Source organism: Simochromis diagramma, unplaced genomic scaffold (assembly GCF_900408965.1).
Source record: "Simochromis diagramma unplaced genomic scaffold, fSimDia1.1 OVJJ01000553.1, whole genome shotgun sequence".
NCBI classification, from domain to species: Eukaryota; Metazoa; Chordata; class Actinopteri; order Cichliformes; family Cichlidae; genus Simochromis; species Simochromis diagramma.
This window is the reverse complement of record NW_024387095.1, coordinates 4,339,363-4,364,178: the sequence shown is the minus strand read 5'-3', so window position 1 is coordinate 4,364,178 and position 24,816 is coordinate 4,339,363. Positions and strand designations below refer to the sequence as shown.

Genomic DNA, 24,816 nt, shown 5'->3' with positions numbered 1-24,816 from the left:
GATTTATACTGGTAAACAGTACATAAAAAAGCCAACAGCTTCAACCTGCTGACATAACTTGACTTTTCCTTTTACAGGGGAACCACATGGACGGAGCAGATTTGGAGCTGGAAGCGCACTAGATGAACAGAACTCAGTAAAATACGTTAAAGGATTCAAAGAGTTGAATGTTTTCAGCGGCTGCCCCCCCACTCACCCCCACCCGAGACTGGATATAGCGGTCCCTCATATCGGGGCTCTCCATTTACATTATTCATACGGAGGAGGGTGTGACCTGTTGGCTGTTTTTTTCTGTCTGTATAAAAACGAGAACTTCGCGTAAAAGAAAATACAGATGGAGAAGGCTAGCCAGCTCGCTGTGTCACAGAGAGTCCCCTTAAGCCTACGTGACAACTCACATACTGTCCCTTTGTGACCAGCTTAATCGGTAGAATGCCCGATGTCTGTGTGCTTTGTCTGGTTGCCGCGCTGGCTGCATTCGCCCGGCTCGCCGGCACTGTGGGCCCCGTGGTTCGATGTGAGCCTTGCGACGCCGGCGCGCTCCTGCAGTGCAAGCCGCTGCCGAAAGACTGTGTGGAGCGGGTGAAGGAGCCCGGCTGCGGCTGCTGCATGACGTGCGCCCTCGGAGAGGGACAACCGTGTGGAGTGTACACGGGGCGCTGCGGCTCCGGCTTGACCTGTCGGCACCAGCCCGGGGAGAGCAGACCCCTGCAGGCTCTCCTGGAGGGACGGGGAGTGTGTTCAAGTCCCGCGTCCAAAAAACTGAACAGCGTTCTCATGCCACCGCAAAAAGAAGGTGGGAAGTCTTTTCTTTTTTTAATGATTCTCTGACACCTTGTTGCCCGTGTGTGCGTGTTTGTGTGGGTATGTTTCTGTGCGCCCCTGAATGTTATTATGCATTGACTTTGACAGGCGCCCTGCCCATTAGGGTGCTGTTCTTCGCTGACCAAGTCCAACAGTTCCCTTCTGGGTTAAATGTGAGGCATTTATAGTGGCTGGGCTAAAGATGCTGTGACAGAGCTGCTTGTGATTAAAAAGCACAAAGAAAGATGCAAAAACGTATTTTCCGGGCTTTTTGGCAAATCACAACAATACGTGTGTGTCTGTGTTTGGGGGTGGGGGGGTTACATTGCACAGTTGTGCGCTGGCCTGCGTTAAACAAATCCCACTAGACTCCTAAAAGTTTGACTTCATAACAGGAGTCGTGACTTTCTAAGTTGGAGGGTCCCACGTCAGCTAATACTGCTTTCCTACAAGTCCCTTTGGAACATCGTCCGTAAATACGAAACAGAACACGAGGAGTTTTATGATTGACATGTTACACTTGAAAATAGTTTTAAGAAGAGGACACTACTGCTCCTTCCCTTTCTTCATAATGCACACAGTAGCATATGCACACACAGAGTCCCCCAAACCAGAATTAGCCATTTACATTCTGTAAGTTTATGGTTTATAGTATTTAGCTGAGGCCGAGTGCAGACCATGTCCCTATCTGCTGTGAAGCCCTTATGTTAAAGCTAATGGATTCTTGGACACAGCATGGATGTGCACAGTATGTGCTTCCCTGGTGCAGACAGCCTAGATCACAGCTGTCAATGTCATTTTATATCTAGGGCCAATACAGCCCACTTTGATCTTATGTGGGCTGGACCAGTGAAATTCCCCTCACTCATTTTTTCTACATGCCTCTGTAGTAAATGGAAAATATCTGTCATAACTATGGGGTCAAACTGTAAGTAGTAAATGTGTAAAATACAGATATGTATAACTTAACTATTTTGATTTAGTATAACTGGATGTGACAAAGGTCTTCATAAATAGGAAAAGCTGTAAAACTTGTGAAAATACAGTTAAATGTCCAAAATGTATGTCCTTCACATTCTCCAAAGGTATCCAAAGGGCCGAATTGGCCTCCGGGCCTTATGTTTGATACCTCTGTCTGACAAAACAGGGATGAAATTCCCAACGCAAGTATTCAAACACACAATCACAGCCAATTAGCATTGAATACCAATGTCAGATTTCTTAACTGTCACACTGAGAGCCATCCTATGCCTGGTCTTTTATTTAAATGTATGGCTGCTGCTCACACTAGTCAAATGGCACACATGTCACCTACATGTGAATACACATGGTTGTGCGTCTGGGCACACAACTGACGTCAGGCACCCAAGAGCCCATGTGTGTGTTTTCTTTTTCCTGGTTGTTTGGTTTGGCCACACTAATGCGTGGTGTACAAGCACTCAGCAGTCACAGTGTCATACAAACATAAACACACACACACACACACACACACACACACACACACACACACACACACACACACACACACACACACACACACACACAAATACAAAGTTCTCACTCTTTCACTTACTTTCCAGCTTTGCTTCTTCTCACTACCTCACCCTCTAATTTATGACAAACTAAACTCATGTGGGAGCAAAGAGATCCACCTAAAATGAGAACTACCAGTAACAGTATTGACATGAGTATTGATCTGTTTCCTTCTCCATCTGCACAACTGGAGAAGAGATCCAGAAAAGGAGGCGGAGAGGAAGAAAATGACCCCAAGTGCCCCTGTTGGTCAGAGTGTGTTGATGCAGCTCAGCGGTTTCCACAGCCATGTCCCCAGATTCAGCACAGGATCTCCTCCCAGACATTAACAAGCTCTCCTCCTCACCGCAGTTTGTGCTGTTTACCCCTGTGCTATTATACAAACAAATTGCGTAATGTGTCAATCTAAAACACCCCAGACTTCCTAGAAGGGTTATAAAAAAGTTTATATTGACAATAAAAAGGAATGCTTGCAGAAATCTAAAACAGGGCATAATTCTTTTGTCCCTGCTTGTGGACATATATGGCTGTTATTGAAAAGTTTGGGGCAAAACATGTGGAGGGTGCCTCAGGTTGAAAGGCACTTTCAGATTCTGCTCTATTGCAGCACACGCTGTTGTTGACATCCAAGTTGTTGTTCTCAGTTCTCGTGAGCCTGGGAGACTGTGGAGCTCCACCGCATCACTAACTGATCAGGTGGTCACAGAGAAAGGGTGGGCTGCTTGCCTGCCTGCCCACACGAGCTACACCCCTACATGCCCGTCCGCCGCCCTCACCACAGCTCTTAAACACAAAATCTGCTTTGAGTTAACAGTTTTAAACTGTGTTTGGGTGTGTGTGTGTGTGTGTGTGTGTGTGTGTGTGTGTGTGTGTGTGTGTGTGAGTCGCTGCATGTGTGTTCCCATCATCCCTCTGCCTCTCCAGGACGTCGTCTCTGAGATCAGTAAGCTCCTTCCACTGTGGCCTTGCGGTGGTGTGGTCGACCGGGTGGCACATGGGTGGTAGTTTGGTCCTCTCCTATTTCAGTGAGGAACATCTGAAGCCCCCCTCTTCTTCTCAGACAGATGGTCCCTGCTTTGCTGTGTTTAACGATTTGACAGGAATCTTTGCCAACACCACTGGCTATTAATATACCTGTCCCAGCCTTCTCCCCACCTTATATATGCACACATAAACATATATACAACCGTTTCTTCTAAAGGTCCTTAAAATGTCTTGTTTACGCTCAGTTCCTCCTTGTGACTCTATCTCTTGGCCTGCATACTGTGGAAATTTGTGGATATGAAATTGTCATGTTTCTGTTTATTACTTGGCTTCAATTCTGGCTCCAAACATCCCACAAGGCAATGAGCTAACTTTATTTTGTCTGCTTTTAACAGGGTCCTCATACACAGTCAAGAATTTCCTGCTGGATTGAATAAGCACAAGCGAGCATTTTGCAGTCATTTTGTAATATGGCAATTTCTATACAAAACAGAACAGCGATGACATGTTGGCTTTTGATTCTGAGGTCGCAGCTTAAGCTCCACTTGTGCTTCAGAAAAGAGATAATAGGAAGATGTTTCCATTAAATATTAACGAAACAAAGAAATGGCAATTTTACGTCCATATCAAACAAACCTAAATACACTTTCAATTCAGTTTCATTTATACAGCGCCAAATCACAACTACAGTCACGTCAAGGCACTTTATATTGTAAGGTTAACCCTACAATAATATATACAGAGAAAAAACCTACAATCATATGACCCCATATGAGCAAGCACTTTGGCGACAGTAGGAAGGAAAAACTCCCTTTTAACAGGAAGAAACCTCCGACAGAATCAGGCTCAGGGAGGGGCGACGATCTGCCATGACCGGTTGGGGAGAGAGGACTAGGCTGACTCAGATTTCCAAAAGCTTCTTCTTTACATTTAGACAACTTAACACCTAACAATCTCCGGTGTCTTTTCTTAATTTAATCCAGATATGACAAGTTTTTAAACTGACTTGAGGGTTGTAAAATTTTTACAAGAATCAAGACAGAGAATCAACCATTAAATGTCACTATTCGTCTTTATTAAGCACCAATTTATATGTATGAAAACATAAAATTGTTAAATTGAGAACTTTTCTTTGCACTTTCCATGTAGAAAATGCTGGAAATCAGGTCGAAGACTCTGTCAATGTCACCCAGACAATTACAGTGCTGCCTGGCGTGGGAACTGTGAAGGATGGACATAGTAGGGGCTCAATGGACACCAGGCCTCCTTTGCACAACATATTAATTCAGAGGGGTGAGAACAGGAAGACCCAGAGCTACAAGGTGGAATCATTATCAGGAGGAGCCAATACGGATGTGCACAACTTCTCTGTGGAGAGCAAGAGGGAGAATGAGTATGTAAGTCACACCAGGCAATGAGATTTCTGTTAAAACTATGAGATTATTGCTGTTTTGGAAAAAAAAAACCTGGAATCTCACTAAAATATATAAAATGCCCATGCCTTTCTTTGTATGTATTGTTTTGGGGCATTTTAGCCTGACTTTAATAAGCTAGTGGACAGAAGACAGGAATGCTGGGAGAAGGACCAGGGAGAAGACACAGTAAATGCCATCAGGGAAGCTTCAAACCTAGGCCTCAATATTTAGGCCTTTACACACCAGACGTGTAAAATCTGTCTGACTATATCATGCGTTAATAGTAGTTTAAATTATGACCTCGTAATTTTGCTGGACAAATTTGTGGCATTTATTTTTTCTAACCAAGTTTGATATTTCAGATTTTTTGAATCTGATTAAACAGATTTGAGTAATGAGGCCACTGTAACAATTTTGACCATAGCTCATCATGTGCATCTGTACAGTAATAGTAAATAGTAAAGTAACACTATTTTTCCTCAGACGAATTTTCTCCAAACACAACACTTTCATTGTGGATATACATTACACGAGCAGTTCAGATCTGAAAAATTTGTTATTTTGTGTCACTTTTTTGCATCATGTGGATTGCTGAATCAGCAATCCAAATGCTTATGGCCATTTTTATTTGCTGTCAAATAAAAAGTGTTTACCAAAAGGACTACTGCACACCTGCTTTCTAACAACACTGCCTTGCACACTGCCCATCACAGTAATGGCACAAATCCCAAAAATGAGACGAAAGACTAGTGTCACAGTCTCAGCAGAATTTATTTATTTTTTGCTAGCCAATTAAAATGAGCTCGTTAGCCATTTTGTAGCACTATGGGGAAAACAACTGCAACCAAAACAAAAACAACCAATTACAGAAATGAAAGTAAGTTGCTACTTGAAAAGTCTGCAACTGAGAGTTGTTAGGAGGTTGTTAGCTTGCTAGGTTTTTAGCTAGCTTTTTATCTGTCCTAGCTCTTTTCACTGCAATAATTATTGTACATTAAGACTAATATTGATTTTTGAACTCAAAAGTAACAGTAGTTGGTCAGCTGCATTATTTATAAGTACTTTTTATTAAAACTGTGCATCGTAAAAATTATATATTCTGGGAAAGCAGCCTAGTCATAGAGTGTAACAGTCCATAATAAAAATCCCATTTATATTCTCCACAGAGATTTTCATTATGAACCATAATTCTGTAACCATAAAAGCGGACTTACTGTGAGCTATTACATTATGACACAATGTAGAAATTCAGCATGATATCCACCTTGATTTAATACAAAAGCATTTTATTCATGATGTCATGGAAAATAACTATAATTGTAAACTGAAACAGAGATGTTTCTGATTTGTGAAGGCGATTGCAACCACAAATATTTAAACTGGCAAACTTCAGGTCACTTTTATACAAATGTACAATACAAACTACAATATGTATGCAAAGCTATTATTATATGGCACTGATAACAAATATTTTTGAGACATTACATTTGAGAAAAAGGTTGGAAGTCGTTCATTTTGGAATCAGGGATTTGCAATACATTATTTTCTTCACCATTAAAAGTAAATATGTACAGTCTTGTAGCGTTGCCCCTCTCTCCATTTCTTTTATTATTATTATTTTTCCAGAAGAAGTCTTTTTATGATTATGATTTAGTCTATAGCTGATCAGCTTGGTTCAAGGCTTAAAACTCTTTATATAAGAATTTTCTGAAATATCAATATTCCAGAAAATAAGAGGGAAATGCAGAGCAGAACTCTTCACCGTGTTTCAAACAACAGAACTTTTTTGCTAGCTAATTAACTCACCAGCTTTATTATATTTTTTAACAACATTAAGTCTGGATAAGTTATTCTGAAGAAATGCCATTAGCTTTTCAAAGGCATGATGGCTCTCATATAACCAGTGAAAATAGAAGAGAGTTCAAATCAATAGCTGCAATCAAGACATGTATTATGCTTGCTGATATGCCACGATGCTGCAGCACCATTTGAAGCAGTGAAATGTAAATGATGATATGTGTTTGCACGTTCTTGAGGAATATTTGCAACCCAGGTTTCAACAAACTATACCAAGTTCTGACACTATTTAGTGTTGAATTAACAAAAGAAAGCTCTCTATAAAGATCTATAATCTATAAAGAAGCAAACTGTGCATTAGCCAGTTTGTCTCATAGATAAAGTGGGTCAACATTCCACTGTGGCCCAACTATGATCGCATAAATGCATACTGTCAAGCCATGGTAGGTGGTATGAATGTGTAGCTTCTTTCACGTGCAGGAAAGAAACAAAATACAAACAATATGGCAAATCTCTCATTATAGCGGAGCTATACGGTGCAATTTGTGGTCCAAAAATCCACAGGGTACTTTTATGTTATCTACTATTGTTTAAACACCAGTAGTTTTGATTACAAACATTTTGTAACAGAAGGTACCACTTTTTCACAAAGTGACTATCTCATTTTGGGATTTAACCTCTTCAACCTGGACCTTACAGTGTGTTTGTTTCTGCACTTCGACACGGGCTCAGCATAGGTTGCTCAAACTTACAGAACTTTATTTAAAACCGCAGGAAAAATCCAGAAGCTCAATGGCATGTTAAACATATTATAAGAATAAGTATAAGAATAATGGATTACATTATAATTGATATGATACCTTTAGCTCGTAGCTTTGGAGCCGATTAGTAGGATAAAACATTAAAGGTTCAACACGGTACCTTTTATAGGCTTTGATGTTCACCACAAACTTTTGAACTTGCATGGCTGTGCCCGGTGTTCTTCCTGTTTGTGAATGTGTAAGGATGGCGGCCTAATATTAATGCTTTTGTTTGCTATGTTGCTAGGGGCCATGTCGGCGGGAGATGGAGAGCATCCTTAACAGCCTTAAAATCAGCAACGTGCTTAACCCGAGAGGCTTCCGCATACCCAACTGTGACAGAAAGGGTTTCTACAAGAAAAAGCAGGTGACTGGTTCTCCCTGCTGTTTTATCTCTGTTGTTTCTTTATACCTCGTCTCTGTCCCTCAAACACACACACACACCCACACACACACACACACACACACCTGCGGACATACAAATAGACCCACCGCATGCCTGAACACTTCCAAAGAATCCTCAAAGACTCATCCCAACCACCCACACTTACACAATCCCCCTTTTTTGCAGCCCAGGTTGCCTTGACAGCCACATCAACACTATATTATCAGAATGGCTAATAACCATGTATTACTCCAGTAAATGCACTCCAGCCGTCTGACTCATGCCTCACAGGAAATGAAGTCGGTCAGGTGTGTTTGTGGGTGTGTGGTGTGGGAGAGTATGGGGGGTAGGGATGTAAGAATGTGGTCCAGGAGTGTGTGTGGCATGGTAGATGTGGCAGCAGGGGAGTATATGTATGGCGCTTGTTTGATGGCAGTAGTTTGGTGTGGGAGAGTAGGTGTGGGGTGCTGTTGGCGAGGTAAAAAAACAAACAGGCTGTCACTGGTTTAGTTTTTCGCGTTCGTAGTGCAGACTGGGGCCACCCATAGGCTACTCATTTGAAAGATGGCGAGGGGGAGCAAAGAAGCTGACATTTGGCAGAGCACTGTAGGTGGGTGACATGTGCTGTGACCTGAGGAAAGAAGGGATAAGACGGGGGAAGGTGGTGGATGAAGAGGAGGGCTTGTGGGGCATTAGTGAGACACACAATGTGACAAATACCACTATCCAATTTCCTGGGGTGGGGAGTCTTATCGGAGGGATTCCACAGGCCCATTCTGAGAAAAGCATGAGTCACCGAAAACCCCCTACAAGCACCATGAGTCAGAGTCCAACTCAAGCCATAACACACACACAGAAAAAAAAGAAAGAAAGAATTGTCTTCTAAATTCTTACCTCACTCTTTCCCCACAGTCTCTCCACAGTAGTTTCATTGCTACTTTCATTAAAGTCAGCCTCTACCTTGCTCATTTCCTGGATTCCTTCAACAAAATATCTACCGGGAAAGTGTCAGTTCTGGTTGGAGTGTTTGCAAATGTGTGTGTGGCAGTGTGCCAGCTCCTGTCGCCCTTTTCTCAGAGCACCAGTGGGGTGCGGAGTGTTGTGTTAAATCCGTCTCAGGGGATGTGCCTTCACGGTGTGTTGTAGAGATTTATGACCGGAAACATGGTGAAGAGGAGACCGTGTGAACCGTCTAGGGTGACAATACTTTGAAAAGAAGGGAGCAGGGAAAGGAGGTGGGAGGGATGAGGTTGGGGGCAAGGACTAAACAGAGAAAAAAGTAGCATAACTTTATACCTAATATGCAGGTTCTGTACCTCTGTATGAGTATATCCCCTCAAATATGAAATGCTGTAGAAATGTAGCTTTTTATTTAACTTTTAACGATGATGGCTCAGAGGGAACTAAAATTAAGAACTTTAAGTCAGCGTTTTGCATCCTTAATTGCGTTACAGCACTTTTGAAGTGCTTGTTAGGAAGACGCTGATGATGGATTAAATAACATTTTCACACACAGATTCACAGAAGTGAAAAAGGAGAACAGAAGTTATACTATTCCAATTGTGTCTAGGTTTCTGAAGTTCCAGTAAATAACTGTGTGTTTATCTAAATCTGAATAGTGCATGCTGCGTGTCCGTCTCTGCAGCTTAAGATGAAAAGCCCTTAAAGGCCACATATAATTGTCATTTGATTTTTTTTAAGTACAACAGCAGACAAAAGCGATTTAATAGATGTTGAATTTCAGTTGCAGTTTTTGGGTTTTTTTTTTCCACAACTTTTGCTTAAAGTACTATCACGTCTGACAGTTGATAATACGAGACCTCTTCCTGGTAGTTTCAGGGAAACCAGAAAGTCCTGTATTCAGCTTAGGGACTTTTTTTTTTTGAAAGGCAGGAGCTCAAACCGTTTTATGTGCTAAGTGTAACTGCTTTTCTCATTGAAATCAGGAAATGGGCCTTAAAGATTTTTTCAAAGTCAGTGCATGTGGGTGGGCATGGATTTGACTCATTTCAGTAACAGTTCATTCTAACAGTGACATTTTTAATGGCCAAAGACAAAAAAAAATCAATTAAATAACCACTTGATAGCTTATATAGCTTATATTTCTGCTGAACTCTCCGTGTAATTTGCTCAGTTGTTGCAGAATGTATCTTTCTGGGATTATGCTGGCATGTTTGTTGTTGAGCCATTCACTGTGAAAGGTTTTAATTAGAGTTGGGGAGAAGAGAACGGCATGTAATAAAACTAGTAATTTAACAACATTTTCCCGGAGCTTGCTGGTAGTTAATTAACTTCTAAAACTAAAACTAAAATTGTGGGCCATAAAAAGAATGAAAGTTTAAAAAATATGACTTGTCTACTGTAATGAAGGCTCTTTTCCTGTCCAGATCCTTCCCACTATGATGGCATACCCAGGTAAAGATCCTGTCATGGTACTGTGGTGGCCATCCATAGGCATCCATAAGCTGTATTGCATCAGCAGGGGTCATTGTTAAAATGTGATAACTTTTTTTGTAGTGGGCTGAAGTTGGACTTTGCCCTTTGCCACTATTTCTATTTGCATTTTTTTTTTTTTTTTGGATAGAATTTGTTGGTTCAGCCAAAGTGCGGTCAAGAAATGGTGGTGGTCTCAGGCCATGTCCACACTAATACGTTTTCATTTGAAAACACATATTTTTCTCTTTGTTTTGGTCTTCCGTCCACACTGAGACGGCGTTTTGAAAACGCCCTCCAAAGCGGATACTTTGGCATCACAGTGTGGACACAGCGTGGACAGCGAACAGTGTGGACAGCGAACCCGCCCATATGGAAAAGATATATATAAATCTTATAAAGTTTGTATCTGTCTTGTGTGAAACTTGTATGAAAAGCATACAAGAGTGAAAACAGATATAAGATCCCTTGAAAAATTATATAATGAAACTTGTATGTTTTTGATACTTACTAAAACAATGTATGAAAGTAATGAGAAAGTGGCCACTTTCATGAGTAATCACATATAAGTTTTTACTATTTCTTTTCCATATGGGCGGAGCCTTTTTGAAAACGATGACACATTTTAGTCATGTGATGCAGTCGTGTGACCAATTAAACTAAGATAGTGGAGGCATTAAACAGCAGTTGTTTTGTTTGCTCTCAATCTATTAAAGATTGATATCAGTCTGTACATGCTCCAGATAGCTTTTCTTCAAATTCTTTAATTCTCACTCGCTTTTGCAACTTTGCACTTTTGTGTTACTCACAGCAACAACTCCACCTCATTGTTAGTCCATTTAAAAAAAAGGTCGAATCATCTTGCGTTTCATGCATGCGCAGTACTGGAGTGTAAGTGTTTTCGACCTTTTCAATGTGGACGCACAACTCTGTGAAAGCGACTGAAAACGATAGTGCAGACGAAAACACCGTTTTCAAATTCATCCAGGCTACTGTAGACGTGGCCTCAGGATCTACTCTCTGCTTTTTGCAGACGATGTGGTTCTGTCATCAAACAGTAACCTCCAGGTCACAGTGGCAGTGGGGTGGTTTGCAACAAAGCGTGAAGCGGCTTTGGTGAGAATTAGCACCTCCAAGTCTGAGGCTATGGCTCTCAATGAGGAAATGGCAGCATTCATACTTGCCCCCAATGGAGGAGTTCATATCTCAGGGTCATGTTCATGGGTACCCTGCCATCCTTTATGATGGAAGGATGGTGTGGTGTCTATGATCAAGAGCTGTGTGCGAGGAGCTCATTTCCAGTCAGGGCAGGAAATAAGTTTCTTGTTCCGACTCTACAATAGAGGCAGGTTGAGGAGCTTTGTGATTCAGAAGGGATCCTTCCACATTGGAAGAGCTGGTCTAGGCATCTGAATAGGATGCCTGCTGGTTGCCTGCTTAGTTAGGTGTTTTGGGCATGTCAATGTGTGGGCTGATCTCAGGACTAAACCAGGATACATTGGAGAGAGAGTGCCTCTGGGCTGGTTTGGGAATGCCTCAGAGCCTAAGTGCCTGCCATGGATAAGTGACAGAAAGTGGATGTTTGCCATCCCTTTTCTCTTCCAGAGACATTTATAATAAAATAGGATTTGTAATGTGTCCACCTTCATTGCGGTCTGCTGTTAGATTTTTAGAGGACTGAATGTAGTTTTCATTCCATTCAATCATCCTTCTCCCTGCATAGCTATAGGAGTATGTAAATGAAGACATTTATGAAAACAATGCGTGGCTATGAATATGGCTTAATGCATTTGTCAAAACAAAGTAGACGCTTCTGGCACACCATAACCTACTTCCAAGACAACAAATTATGAAGCTGTCAAAGCTGACCCTAAAGACACATGCGTTTGGTCAAACATTGTTGCACGAGTCAAACAAAAAGGTTGTTATGTATCCTGCAAGTGTTGCTGGAGTTTTAAACAGGTAACCCAGTGACGACCCTAACTTTAACCCCAACCCTATATTTTTGAGAAATATATGTTTTTTGAAAAAAAAAAATGTAAATAGTTTTTAGGATCAGTTTGAATAATTATTTTCTTTTTTCACTGTTAGCCAAGACTTGAGAAGAACATTTTCTTAAATAAAATAAGTTAGGTTATAGTTAGGGTTAGGGTTTGAATTGTCATGAATCCATAGGCAACTTGTGGAACATGTGCAAAAGGGTGAGTGTGGCTCAGAGCTCATACAGCAATGTCATTATAGATAAACAAATGTTCAGACAAGTTGTCACATGCTATTTGAGCTGAATGAGTTATTCTGCTGCGTGCAATACCCCCACCTGGACTCAAGTCTCTAGAAGGCAGGGTTCTGACTCACAGACATGTATGTAAACCCAAAGCTGACTCAGTTACCAACTGAATAATGTACATTGAACTACTTTTTTCTCAACAGTTTAACATTATTTTACACCATTGGTTAGGTTTGCTATGGTTCAGCTTGTTCCACTGTCAAGTTAGTGGTAATTTGGAAAACAACACTTTCAAAGTGGTTCCCCGGCACTATTTTTATTTAATCATATTTTGGAAAAAGTATTAGACTATTTAGCTCCTATGGACTGTCCATATAAGTGCATAATACTCCCTCTCAAGTCAGTTCCTCCCATCCTGGAATGACTCCAACTCCACTATAATGAACTGCAGGTAGCAAGGTTAGTCGTGGCTCTACTGCAGCCCTGGTGAGTTTGCTTGCGTGGCACATGGACTGTTTCACTATCCGAGACAGATTCTAGTAAGAGTCGCTGTCTAGCTAATTCCATTTTTCTAGAGCAGAAGAAGAATCACTGTCCCCAGTTGCATTCTGCAGCTATGGGGTTTGAGTGTCTGGATTTTAGCTAAATGACGCTGAGGTCCATCACAGCACTAGTCAGACTAGTGTTAGGGGAAGGACTAGAGATAGGGGGTTAACAGCACCTGAACTTTCAAAAATAAGAGCAATAGAATGAAAATGAAATAAATGCTGAAATAAGTCATAATTAATTTATTCCTCCAATAAAAAATCTATGTGTCGGAAACACTTCAAGTTGCGTTAATCATTCAAGCTTCATTCAACCTCTGTTGCTGTACTTTTCTATTTAAATGCAAAATGGTGCAGCAATGTAGCCAGTGAGGAGAGTGGAAGCAGTAGCCTTGACCTCTTAACATTCACCCAGTCACAGGTGACTGGTTTAAGGGTGGGGTCAGGGTTAAGGTTAGGTTTCCATCTTACCTCTTTGGCATACCCATGCTCACGTATCAACCCTATAGTTGTGTTATTTTCATATAAGAAAGGTACGTGCCATTAGCAAAAAACTGCAAGGAGGAACCTATTTTTAGCTGGAGTTATATGAATTGGCTCAGTATCCCCATTCAGGCCAGGCATTCCCAACACTGACCACTCATTACATCCCTCAAAATCTCACTCTCTCTTTAATTCATCATTTCACCACCCATCATTACCCCCATTGTGCCGTGCCTACGGTCATCCACACATCTTTTGTTCTGCTTGCCCGCTCCATCATTCCGTCCATCCTGCCCTTCCACCCACCTGGCTTTTCCTTCCTTGTTTGGACAGGAATCACCCCGCAGAGGGTTGTGAATGGAACGACAGTGTGTGTCTCTGTGTGTACTCTTTTAGAGTTTTGAGTGTGTGTCAAGAGGAAGAGGAGCAGGAGGAGGAGGCTGTGGGTTAAGGATTTGAGCCAGGTGCCTGTGTACCCTTCTGCGTCCTCATTCACTAGGTCCTGACACTGCCAGGCCCATAAGGGTTGACTTATTGAGCGTGACTCAGAAGGATCTGTGGAAATGTACACACCAACCACAATGGCTTTATAATAACTGGCCAACCTTTGGGGATCCAGACAGCTATTTTCACCCTGTCTCTCTCTAGTTCTCTTCCCTCCCTAGATTTATAATCCATCTCTCTTTCTTCTTCACTTTGAAATATAAGCCCCTTTTTCCAGTGTCTCATGGATAATACGCAGAGCAGGGGAATATTTTTATTATTGATGCCAACACAGTACCTAAATTTAGATGCCGATAACCAAACTGTACTTCTCAGTAGTTTTACTTGAGCATATTAACATTTTCAATAAATAAAAAAATCCCTTTTTCATGCTGCAAATTAGGCAACTCTGTAAAGTCCTGAAAGGTGTTATTCATATTCTTGTCAGAGGAATTTCCATTTATTTTCATATTTCAGATAAATGTTTGAAATGTATTCAGTTTGGTGGCAAAGTAAAGGAAATGTGTGATGATGATATTTCTGATGCTAAAAGTAAATACCTAATCTTTTATTGGTGATTGCAGCTCGTGAGAACCAATATTTAATAGCGCAAACAAAACAAAGTGACAGACCTAAATCACCTAAATCAAAGTCTGAATCAGTTGCCACAAGGTGTCAGCAGCAGCATCTTGTAGTGTAACAGTAGTGATACAGCGTAAGTCAATATGTAAGCACAACAGCAGCATAGGTGGTGTTTTTCTCTGAAATTTTAAGTAAAAGTATAACATGACTGCTTTACACTTTAGGTTACACACAAGTAAAACTTTGAAACTCTTCCCCAACCTTGTCACACAAAAAAGCTGAAAGTGAACATTATTTTCTACCTACAGTATTATGTTATGTCCCGGTCTAGGAGTACAGAAGCGCAACAAAGGGGTTCAAAAGGGTGTCCCCACCCCGTCCCCAAAGCCAGACCCAATAGCCATTTTATCATTAAAGGTGAGGTTTATTGCTATACCAATAACACCAAAACTGAAAGGATAAACTCCAGGGTGAACAAAGGCCAGAATAACAAACCAAACAAGCTATTCCCGAAAAGTGCTACCTCAACCCTACATGAAACAAAACCAAACAAAAGACAAGTGCTACCTCTAACTCCCTAGCTTCATAAACAAGACAAAGCGTCCAAAATTATATAGACAGTTCACCTCTTCTGCTTTAGTGCTATTTACAGATGGACACGACTATTTACAATACTATATAAAAAACCTAGTTGTTGTCAAAATACACACAAGATCAAGCACTGCAAGTTTGGAGGCTGAAGACAGATCTGCTGCTGCCAGTTGCTGCCAGGGGAACAACTGCTGGAGACGGGCTTTTTGAAGCAGCCAGTTGATAATGGGGGCCAATCAGCAGCCGCCAGACCAAAGCCAGCCCAAAACAGCTCAACCAATCAGGAGGACCTGGAGAGACTCTTAAAGGCACAGAAGACACATACAAAACACAGTCCAGACATGCTGACACACACTAATTCAAAATATGGCTGTATCTTGGGTCGACCTTTTTAAGTAGTTGCTTAAAGCCCTGCCTTAAGCAACTACTTAAAGCAGCACCATTAACTCCATCAGTAATCCATACACGATTTATTCTTCCTCTCATATGGAATGCAGATAGCAAGCGCTCCGGCAGTGCTGGGTTTGAGCCATTTATTTATTTTTTTTATTTATCTTTCCATACTATGTGTTTTTGCCTCAAGTGGTGAAACAAGTTTGTTTCTTCCACTTTTAGCAGGAAGATCTTTCTTGCATATTTTGCATTGTTGGGGTTGTAGCTGTCTGTTTAGGCTCTCAGATATGCCTGTCTTGTCGTTCGTGATAGGGAACGTAAATGCAGTGCTCTACCATTAACAGTAATGTAAATATAATTTTTTTTATCATGAAAAAGTATATCTGTTTTTCAATAAATTAATAATATTTCCAAAGTTACTGACCAAAAATAATGGCGATTATTATTTTTGCTTTAATTGAACTCAATTACATGTGCCAACAAACATGTATGAATGTTTTTTGGGAGGTATACATCCGTTAGCTGCAACATTAAAATCACTTGCCTAATATTATGTCTCAGCTCTGTTCTGACAGGACATGCTGGCAGAACCTCTGGGGGTGTCCTGGTTGTCACTGGAATGTTGGCAGTGATTCCTTTAGGATTCTGTGTGTTACTGGATGCAGGCTGTGGAGCAGCGCATCCATAGACACTTGATCAGGTTAGCATCTTGTGCTGCGAGAGCCTGCTGTTATTGGGGTGTGCCATTGGCATTTTAAGATTCATAGTACGTATGTGTCAAATTAACATTCACATAAGTAGTCAGACTTAAGGGTTACCAGGAGAACACAGAATGATCCATGTTATTCACCTGCACATTTTTTTCCCAAAATATCCCTTTTTGCTTTTCGCTAAAACAGAGTAGGGTCTTGATAAGGATTATCAGCTATGATGACTTGGATCTCAGAGGGTTAATGTTGTAGCTGACTCTGTCACACTAACTATATTACACTATATGTAACACTGTTGTATCTAAAAGATAATCAATGTTTATCATAATAATATTAAATAGATCGATGTAGCTTTAACACAAGTAGAAATAAATGAAGCTTTAATGTGCAAATATTGGCTAGTAGGTGGTTATGTTTATGGTTAACAGATAGAGTGCTTAACAAATTATTGATGTTATAAATTATACATGCCAAAAACGTGTTTAAAATTAGACATGACTTTAATCACTGAGCTGAGTTAAATTAATTATTAAATTAAACCCAAACTTGACTACCATTAAAATGAATTTTCTGCTGCAAGTAAACAGCAATTTGGCATTTGAATTGAATTTGAACTGTAAAACAGTACATTTGGAAATTATTATTACATGAAACAGCAATAGTTATATTTTATTAGTAAATACTTTTTAATCATCTTTAAAGAGCTTGCGCAAACTGGGGGATGAGCCATTAGAGAAACATCAAAAATTAAATATGTAATTTTTAATAATGTTAATAAACCTTACATTGGGTGGTGGTCTAATAAATTTGTTAAGCAGTGTATATGTAGAAATCTTTCTCTTAGAGATAATCGTCCAAATACACTGTTTTAAATTTACCCTCTTCTCCCTCTATGGTTTGACCACATCGAGTCATTACTTATATTGATCTCCCTTCTTCCAGTCTACCACTTTGTAAACTTTGTGAAGCAATATTTAAGACTCTATTTTAAAGTTTGTGTGTTGCCAATATTCTAAAACAAACAAATTATTCTGGAGTTCTCTTCACTTAGACACTTTTTTAAAGAAAAAGCAATATCCTGCAGCTACTCCCAAATGCACTTGCAAGCACATACAGATGCCCGCTTGATTACATAAATACATATACATGCGCCCATACACACACACAAACACATTGCATTTTATGAGCTGGTGTTTATCCAGTGGTCAGACCAGGCTCTTTTTAATGTGCGTGAAGCCCAGCAGCCTTGCTGTTAGCTATTAAGATCAGCATTACAAGAGCTTGCATTCATACACACAACGCACATGCATGCACACCTCATAAAGGTAGCATTATGGCTTTGCAAGGTAGATGAAATATGCTTTGTTTTTTGTTGCTTTTTTTTTTAGTGACAACCATGTGGACCAGGCAGGGCTAGTTTTGGGGCTATGAGGCTCAGAATATAGGGCATGGGATTTAGGCTGGCGCAGGGTTTGGACTCTGCATGTGATCGGGTGACTGTGGAGGCTGTTTGAGTAAAGCAAACTCATCGTTATGTTAAGAAACCTGTTTGAAATGATCTGAGCTTTGTGCCATGGCTGTTATCCTGCACTAAGCCAGCATAAGATAGATACACTGTGTCATGAAGGGATGGACATATTCAGCAGAGAGAGTACATCCATGGAGAGTAAGAGAGAGTAAGAGAAATCAGGTGAAAAAAAAAACAGTGAAAACCATCCACTGCAGCTGCTGTCTGTCCTTTTTGTGCTACTGTTTGTTAACTTTTGTTCTCCCTTCTTGGTGAACTTAGCTGTTGTTCCCTTTCCAGCTTTTCAACCGGTCAGCATTGGCTCTGTGCGCAGCGTCATCTGTAGTGACATTCACTGCTTAGTGGATGTTTTGTGCTTATGCGTGTGTTTGGAGTGAAGCACTAAAGAAAGGACTGCAGAGGCTGGAATAGAAATTAAAAGGTAGCCAAGCAACAGGGATAAGCACACATGCACATTTTTCCTCTCCTTTCCATCTTTCCAAGGGGACAGGAGTAGGAAGACGATACAACCAAAATACTGAGTTCACAGACAAGAATGCCTGGATGATGTTAGGGGCACATGTGGTCGTGTACCTATCTCCAGACTCCACTAGTTGTTAGTGAGGTATTTTAATAGATTGCTGTCTCTATAAAGCTGCCTTTGATCATGCACTCAGGCTGTACATGAATCTTGATTACACTGGAAAAAGGACACCTGATCACACTCCATCTGTCTCCCTGTGCCAAGGAACATTGCAGTTTTGTTTACAATGTTTACTGATAGATGTTAGAAATCTAAGTATAGCACTCAGTTTGAGATTGAAGTGCAGATTTTCAGCTTTTAATTTGTTGTTTTTTACATCCCTGACTGATACACTGGCAAGTTAAAACACTTTAACCTGTGTCTGACTTCCTTCACTGCTCGGGCCATCACATTAAGCATGTCACTAAAATGCAATCTAACACTTTCCCTAAATGGGGTACTGCATTCATTTAGTTTAGTCTTTTTTTTCTTTTTTTTTAAGAAAAGCTGGGCTTAGAGATTAGAGATTCAGGTTCTCAGGTCATCATCAATGATAATTTAGACCTAACAGAGCTGTGGGTGATTGGTGTGCATAATGTAATAAAAGTTAAAAATTAAAATTAAGTATGAAAGGCTGAGTGAAACAGTGTTTGAACTCATGCAGAAAAGACATAGAAAGTGTTGGTGTGCAAAGCAAAACATATGTGCTCTTTGCAGTACATACTTTCTGATCACACACCTAGACTGCCGGTACTTACCGACGGTTGCCATCGAGGCAGACAGGCGTATCTCGGTCGTGGCTGGACTTCTTACCTCTCTCTCACCACTCCCACGGTGGGAGATGATGGGAGCTAAGAGGAGTGGGACAATTTGAGATCTGAACCTGGTTTAACTGATTGTGCTGTTCCATGTGTACCCCCAAAATGCACCTCATAAAGTTGCCACTCTACAAAGCCAAACCTCCTGTGGGACATCTGATATTACTGCGTACATGTGTGGGAGCAGGTGGGGGGGTGTATGTGTACAGCACATACAATTCTTGTTTGTGTGCTGCTGCGTGTTTGCTAATGTGTGTTTATACTCACATGCGCCCCGTGCACTGGGGCAGGCCATAATTAACTCCAGATGATTTTGAGTGCCTGCCAGCTTCCCAGAATAGCAGCGCTGGTTTGCAGCCCTCCAACTGGCCTTGGCAAATATTTTAGCAACCCCATGTTTACCTTCACACTCTACACTCTCACTCACTCAGAGCATTCCTCATTCCAAGCGCCTCTCTATCAGAAATAATCTGCTTTTTCATCATTTACCCCCAGTGGCCGGTAGCACAAAGTAAACTCCTCCACAGCACCTAAATTGGGCAAACTCAACAGCACGCTGCCCACACGTAATGCTGCTGCAAAAGCTCTCCTGCTCTAATCATGATGCATTTATTACTGTCTTACACAAAGCAAACCCCTGCATTGTGTGCGTTGTGTATCGCTGATGTTTTACTCACATAAAAACTCAGGTAGCAGGGCATTCCACTCCGTGATTGACGGGTTTGTCTAATGAGAGTTCTGCTGAGGCATGACTTGGCCTGCTGACAAGCATCTGAGATCTGAAAACCAACAGAGGGATGGGGTGTTATTATAATACAAGCATGCACATTGAAGGTGGTGTTGTTAAAGCTGTGTCAAGGCATTAATTCCTCTCCGTGGAAACGCTAATCTGTTTTCCCAGTGTGTCTCAGAGGGATAAGTCCTCTGCTACCTTTTTAACCCCACCCAAACTAGAGGTGGATGTCAAAGCTCGATGAGCGATGATCTTGCTTTTGACACCGGTTGGTTTACCTTTGGTTCTGTGAAATCAAACAAGTGGCAGACTAAACTTCTTTGTCTTCTCTTCCTCGTGTTTTTTTTACAGTGCCGTCCGTCCAAAGGCAGGAGGCGGGGCTACTGCTGGTGCGTGGACAAATATGGGCAGCCTCTCCCCGGCTACGATGGCAGGCAGTGGGGCGAGAAGCAGTGCTACAACCTGGAGAGCAAATGAGAGGATGGAGGAATGACAAGTGGATGGAAAGGGGAAGACGGTGTAATATGGGGGAGGGATGGGCGAGGGGGTGAGGGGGGCGAGAAAGAACGAGATCCCACTGTGCTCTTGCATTTAGTTTTATGTAAACATCTGAAGGAACTCTGGACCTCTGATTTCAGGTCCTGCTTCTGTTGGAGGAGGGAGGGAAGGGGGGACTAGGGGAAGGTGAGGGGGAGGGGTAAAGGATAGCGCACAGCCTTCTGTCCATCACAGCTATCTGTCCTGTGCTAGGGGGAACCACCTCTGTCCTTTTTTTTAAAATAAAGGTTTAAGCTGAAAGCTGGGGAGGGGAGGGGGACCCGTCAACTGCACTATTCTTTTAGAGAGAGGAAGGAGGGATTTTTCCACTCACTTTAAAGAGGAGTTGTTTGTGACTGTGACCTGCACCCCCACCTCTTAAAAAACCAACGCCATTGTTTGTTTGTTTGTTTGTTTGTTTGTGTTTGTGTGCCCATCTGCCAGTTAGTAACTGCGTGTGTGTGTGGCTGTGTAACATGCATGCACAGCTGCATGTCTGCATGCAAGTGACGTGTGTGTTTGTGTGTTTGTTTGTGTAAATACTGCATGTCACTAAACTCAGTTTAGAGATGTCTGACTGCCCATCCCCAGGCCCTGCTCCATTAAACAATGCAGAAAAAACATAGCACTCTGGCTCAGGGTCCATTATTAAGTGAAGGATTATAAAATATTAGATGGTAGGGCTTTAACTTTTTAGTGCAGCTCGGGGGGCAGCCTTGCTGTTTCTAGTTCCTTGTTACTAACCTGCAGGGCAAAGGGATTGGAGGCAGTCCATGCAGCCACAGTGCCTTAAAAACTAGCCTTTCATTACCTCCTCTTCAGATTCAGCTCTTCCTCTTCTTCAGTAGCATAAAGCAATACTTCACTGAAAAGCTACCTTATGAGTATCGTGCTTGACAATTTTGAGGCTTGCATCTTTGATGAGGAGAGCAGCTATAACTAAAACAGTATACACAAAGATCCTGATACAGTGCCATGAAACAGTATTTTCTCCTTCTCTTCTTCCTTTTTTTGTATATTTGCCATACCCAATTGTTTCAGGTCATCAAATGAATTCTAATATTGGACACAGATAGCCAAAGGAAAGACAAAATGCAGTTTTCAAATAATGTTTTTGTTTAGCAAGGGGAAAAGCTGTTCAAACTTAGCTGCATCTGGGTGCATTTCAATGATATTGGAGATGCAAACCTGAGTGCGGAATTTATAAAATTAGGAGCTGGCTAAGGTGATCCTAATTTTTTTTTTTTTTCATTGTGGAAAACAAAAGTTTTCAAACTTTTCCAGGCCTTAAACCTGATGCGTATTCTCCCTCATAGTAAATCTATAAAAACAAGGCGTTTAGGAAAACAGTGAATAAAAAATTGCTTTTCTGAAAAAGACAAAATTTGCAGTTCAGTATTGAATATCACATAAAATAACCTATATATAAAGTTTTTTTTAATGGCAGAGATGCGGAAATGTGTGCATGTAGCACAGAGCCGTGGCTCAGTGTCTAAGTGTCTTAATGAAAATGTGCCTTGAAGCTATTTAGAATTCTTATCTTGTTTGATCTGCTGCTCACCATAAACAAGCACAAACAAAAGTTTTGGATTTTTAACTGTATTTTCATAAGTTTGACAGCTTTTCATATTGATAAAAACCTCCCGTTTTGGCCATTCATACTAAAAAAAAGTAATAGGATTTCTGCTCTTCTAGAAAATCCTGAATGAGAATTTCCGACCATCAGTTTGTGCCTTGTGCCCGAAGGGCACGTAAGGTAATGCAGCAATACAATACATTCAGGGCACCCCAGCAAGTCCACCTCTGCATGGCTCAAGAAAACAGTGGACTAGGAGGGGACTAGTCGAGGTCTAGTCTGATTAAGATGCTTTGGCGTGACCTTAAACAGACCATTCATGCTCGAAAACCAGGGCTATCTCTGTCTAACATTAAAATTTGTTAAGTGTGATTAAAATGCAAAATAACAAAAAAAATCAGGGAAAAAAAAGTTTTCATGGCACTGTAAACTTCTTAAACTGCTTTTGAAGGAAATTCCAGTTCTTCGGGACACATTTTAAGAGTGTAAACTTATAGTTCTATTGGATGCTAAAGCTACGTTATTATTACGTTATATCTACAGATGCTGCTTGGCCAAGGAGACAATGCAATAAAGCTCCTGGAATACAGTTTTTGTTCTGTTAATGTCAAGTGATCACAGAATATGTAAGAGGGAAGATTTTCTGACTCAGTATATATTTTGTCTTGTCTCCCTCCCATCACCCCCAAGTGTTCATGGCAGATGGCTGCTCCTTCCCGAGCTTGGTTCTGCTCAAGGTTTCTTCCTGTTAAAAGGGAGTTTTCCTTTCCACTTTTGCCAAGTGCTTGCTCATATGGGGTCATCTGATTTTGGGGGTTTTCCCTTTATTATTGTTGGGTTTTTACCTTGGAGTATAAAGTGCCTGATGTGACTGTTGTTGTGTTTTGCAACTATTGAATTGAATTGAATTGAATTGAATTGAATTGAATTGAATTGAATTGAATTTCACCAGCTTCTGAAAACACATCCACTAAATTGGCATAAAAAGTGAAAGAAAATGATACTTTATGAAGGTTGGTCAACTCTTTTGTTGATGTGAAAAGCCAACCAAAGTGAAAATGACAATGGGAATGAGCAGTGGAAAGATGGCTTATGTAGCAACAGCAGGAATGGTTAGTGGAATTTTGCATATTTTTTTGGTAACTGCAGCTGCCAGTCCCTGCAGCAATAGCAAGTCACAAGCTCTTCAGAGTGTCCTGTCATGCTAACAGGTTCACGTTTGATATCTGAAAGACATATTTTCAGAGGAGTATTAAGCACTTGCATGCTGCTCTGCAATTTTAGGGATCACTTTGGCTAGTTTAACTTCTCGTCTTTCTTTTTGGTGCCCCTGCTGTTCTTGTCTTCATCCATGTCCCCCTTTGGCCTTCAGCCCCTCTGTCATACATCTTCTCACTTAGCCCATCCAACCCTTCTTGTCTTCACCCCTACTGTTGGAAGGTTTGTCCAATCCGTGTGCCTAATTTCCTCTCTCCAGCACCCTGCCCACCTCCAGTACTCCTCTCTTGTCAGTGATGCAACCTGGTGTAGGTTTTTTTTTTTTTAATCGGGGTGAGCCCGGTATGACTGGCTTGCATTGCCACAGGTGCCAGCTGCCCCTCATGCTTCAAGCACAAGCACTTAAAGCACTTTAGCTGCACTGCTACTTGTCAATGCATGCAGTTAAAGACAATTGGACCTATCAGCATCTGCATTCCTTTCCTAGGTAATGTCAGATGAAAGAGTGTGATACAGTTTGAAAAACAACAACAACAAAAAACAATACTAACCTATGGAGGAGGAGAAAAAAATGTAAGAAAGAAAGAAACAAAACTACACCAGGACTTCTGACAGCAAACTTAGATATCACCCCCTTTAGAAGTTGTCCATTCAATGGAACTATTTCTTTTCTCTTTTCTTTTGGTTGTTGTTGTTGTTGTTGTTGTTTCTTTGAAAAAACTTGCTTGTATGATCGTACGCCAACAAATCTCCACAAGGTGAACACGGCACCAAATATGCATTCACACAAGTGGTAGGGGGTCCGAGGGAGGAGGTGTGGTCCTCCCCGAGGAGCTTCCTGCCCTGATGCTCTCCTGCGTCCTGTGTAAAGACTTGAAAAGTGGAGAGAGCGCCGACAAAGAATGCTTGCCCAGTAGCTTGGTAGCATAAAAAACATCGGCTGTAAACTTCCTCTAACAGACAGCAACATCTTAGAACCAGCCTGTTGGTGCTATATCCAATCTATTCAAAGACTTGATGTTAAGGGGGAGGACACACATAAAAATATGTTTAAGCTATTCCCTCCCTAATATTTGTGTGTCTTTTTATATATTATTATTATTATTATTATTATTATTATTTCCTGGCCAGCTTTGTGTCTGACTAGACATCATGTACAGTACGTAAAAATAAAAAAACCTTATTTATATAAGAAAGAACTATAAGCTGATCCAAACTTCTTATGAACACCAGTGACTCACCAATTGCACAGCAAAAGTCTATGATTCAGTGTACTTTGGGGAATATAATCACTAATGAATGTTTTCTTCTTTTTTTAAATCAACCTTTTCCTTCTGTTGCTCTTTGGATAGCTCTGTGCACATCTACATCAGTCATACATTCAGATACATCCTCATCGTAGTTCACTGCTTCTTAAGGCCAGTGAACCTCTCACCTCTCAGTAAGTCAGTTCTCTCCATGCACACCCAGCCATCCTGCCCCAGTCTGTTAGCAGAGCCAGGGTCACACTTGTGTAATGTCACCTTTTATCTTTTCCTTTCTTGCTTTTGTTTTCTTCTTGCTGGTAAGACTCTTCTCTGTTCACGGGTAAATGTATTCAAGTTTATCATGCAATGATTTTTTTTTTATCATAGCTAACTAGAAATCACACAGCTATTATTTTTCTCTGAGAAAGGAGATGATTTTGAATATTTAATGTCTTTTTTTTTTTTTTTAAATAAAAATGCAACACATTTTAA

General features: G+C 41.0%; 1 protein-coding gene across 2 annotated transcripts; it reads left to right on the top strand.

The window, feature by feature from the left end:
- Positions 1 to 307: 307 nt before the first annotated feature.
- igfbp3 (insulin-like growth factor binding protein 3) lies at positions 308 to 24,816 on the top strand. Of its 2 annotated transcripts, none has more exons than XM_040046434.1 (4): positions 308 to 796; positions 4,471 to 4,714; positions 7,581 to 7,700; positions 20,098 to 24,816. In XM_040046434.1, the coding sequence occupies exons 1-4, from the start codon at positions 433 to 435 to the stop codon at positions 20,237 to 20,239; spliced, it is 870 nt and encodes a 289-aa protein (XP_039902368.1). In that variant the 5' UTR covers positions 308 to 432; the 3' UTR covers positions 20,240 to 24,816. The 2 variants fall into 2 exon arrangements, with proteins under 2 accessions (XP_039902368.1, XP_039902369.1); XM_040046435.1 differs by having other exon boundaries at positions 313 to 796; positions 4,471 to 4,718.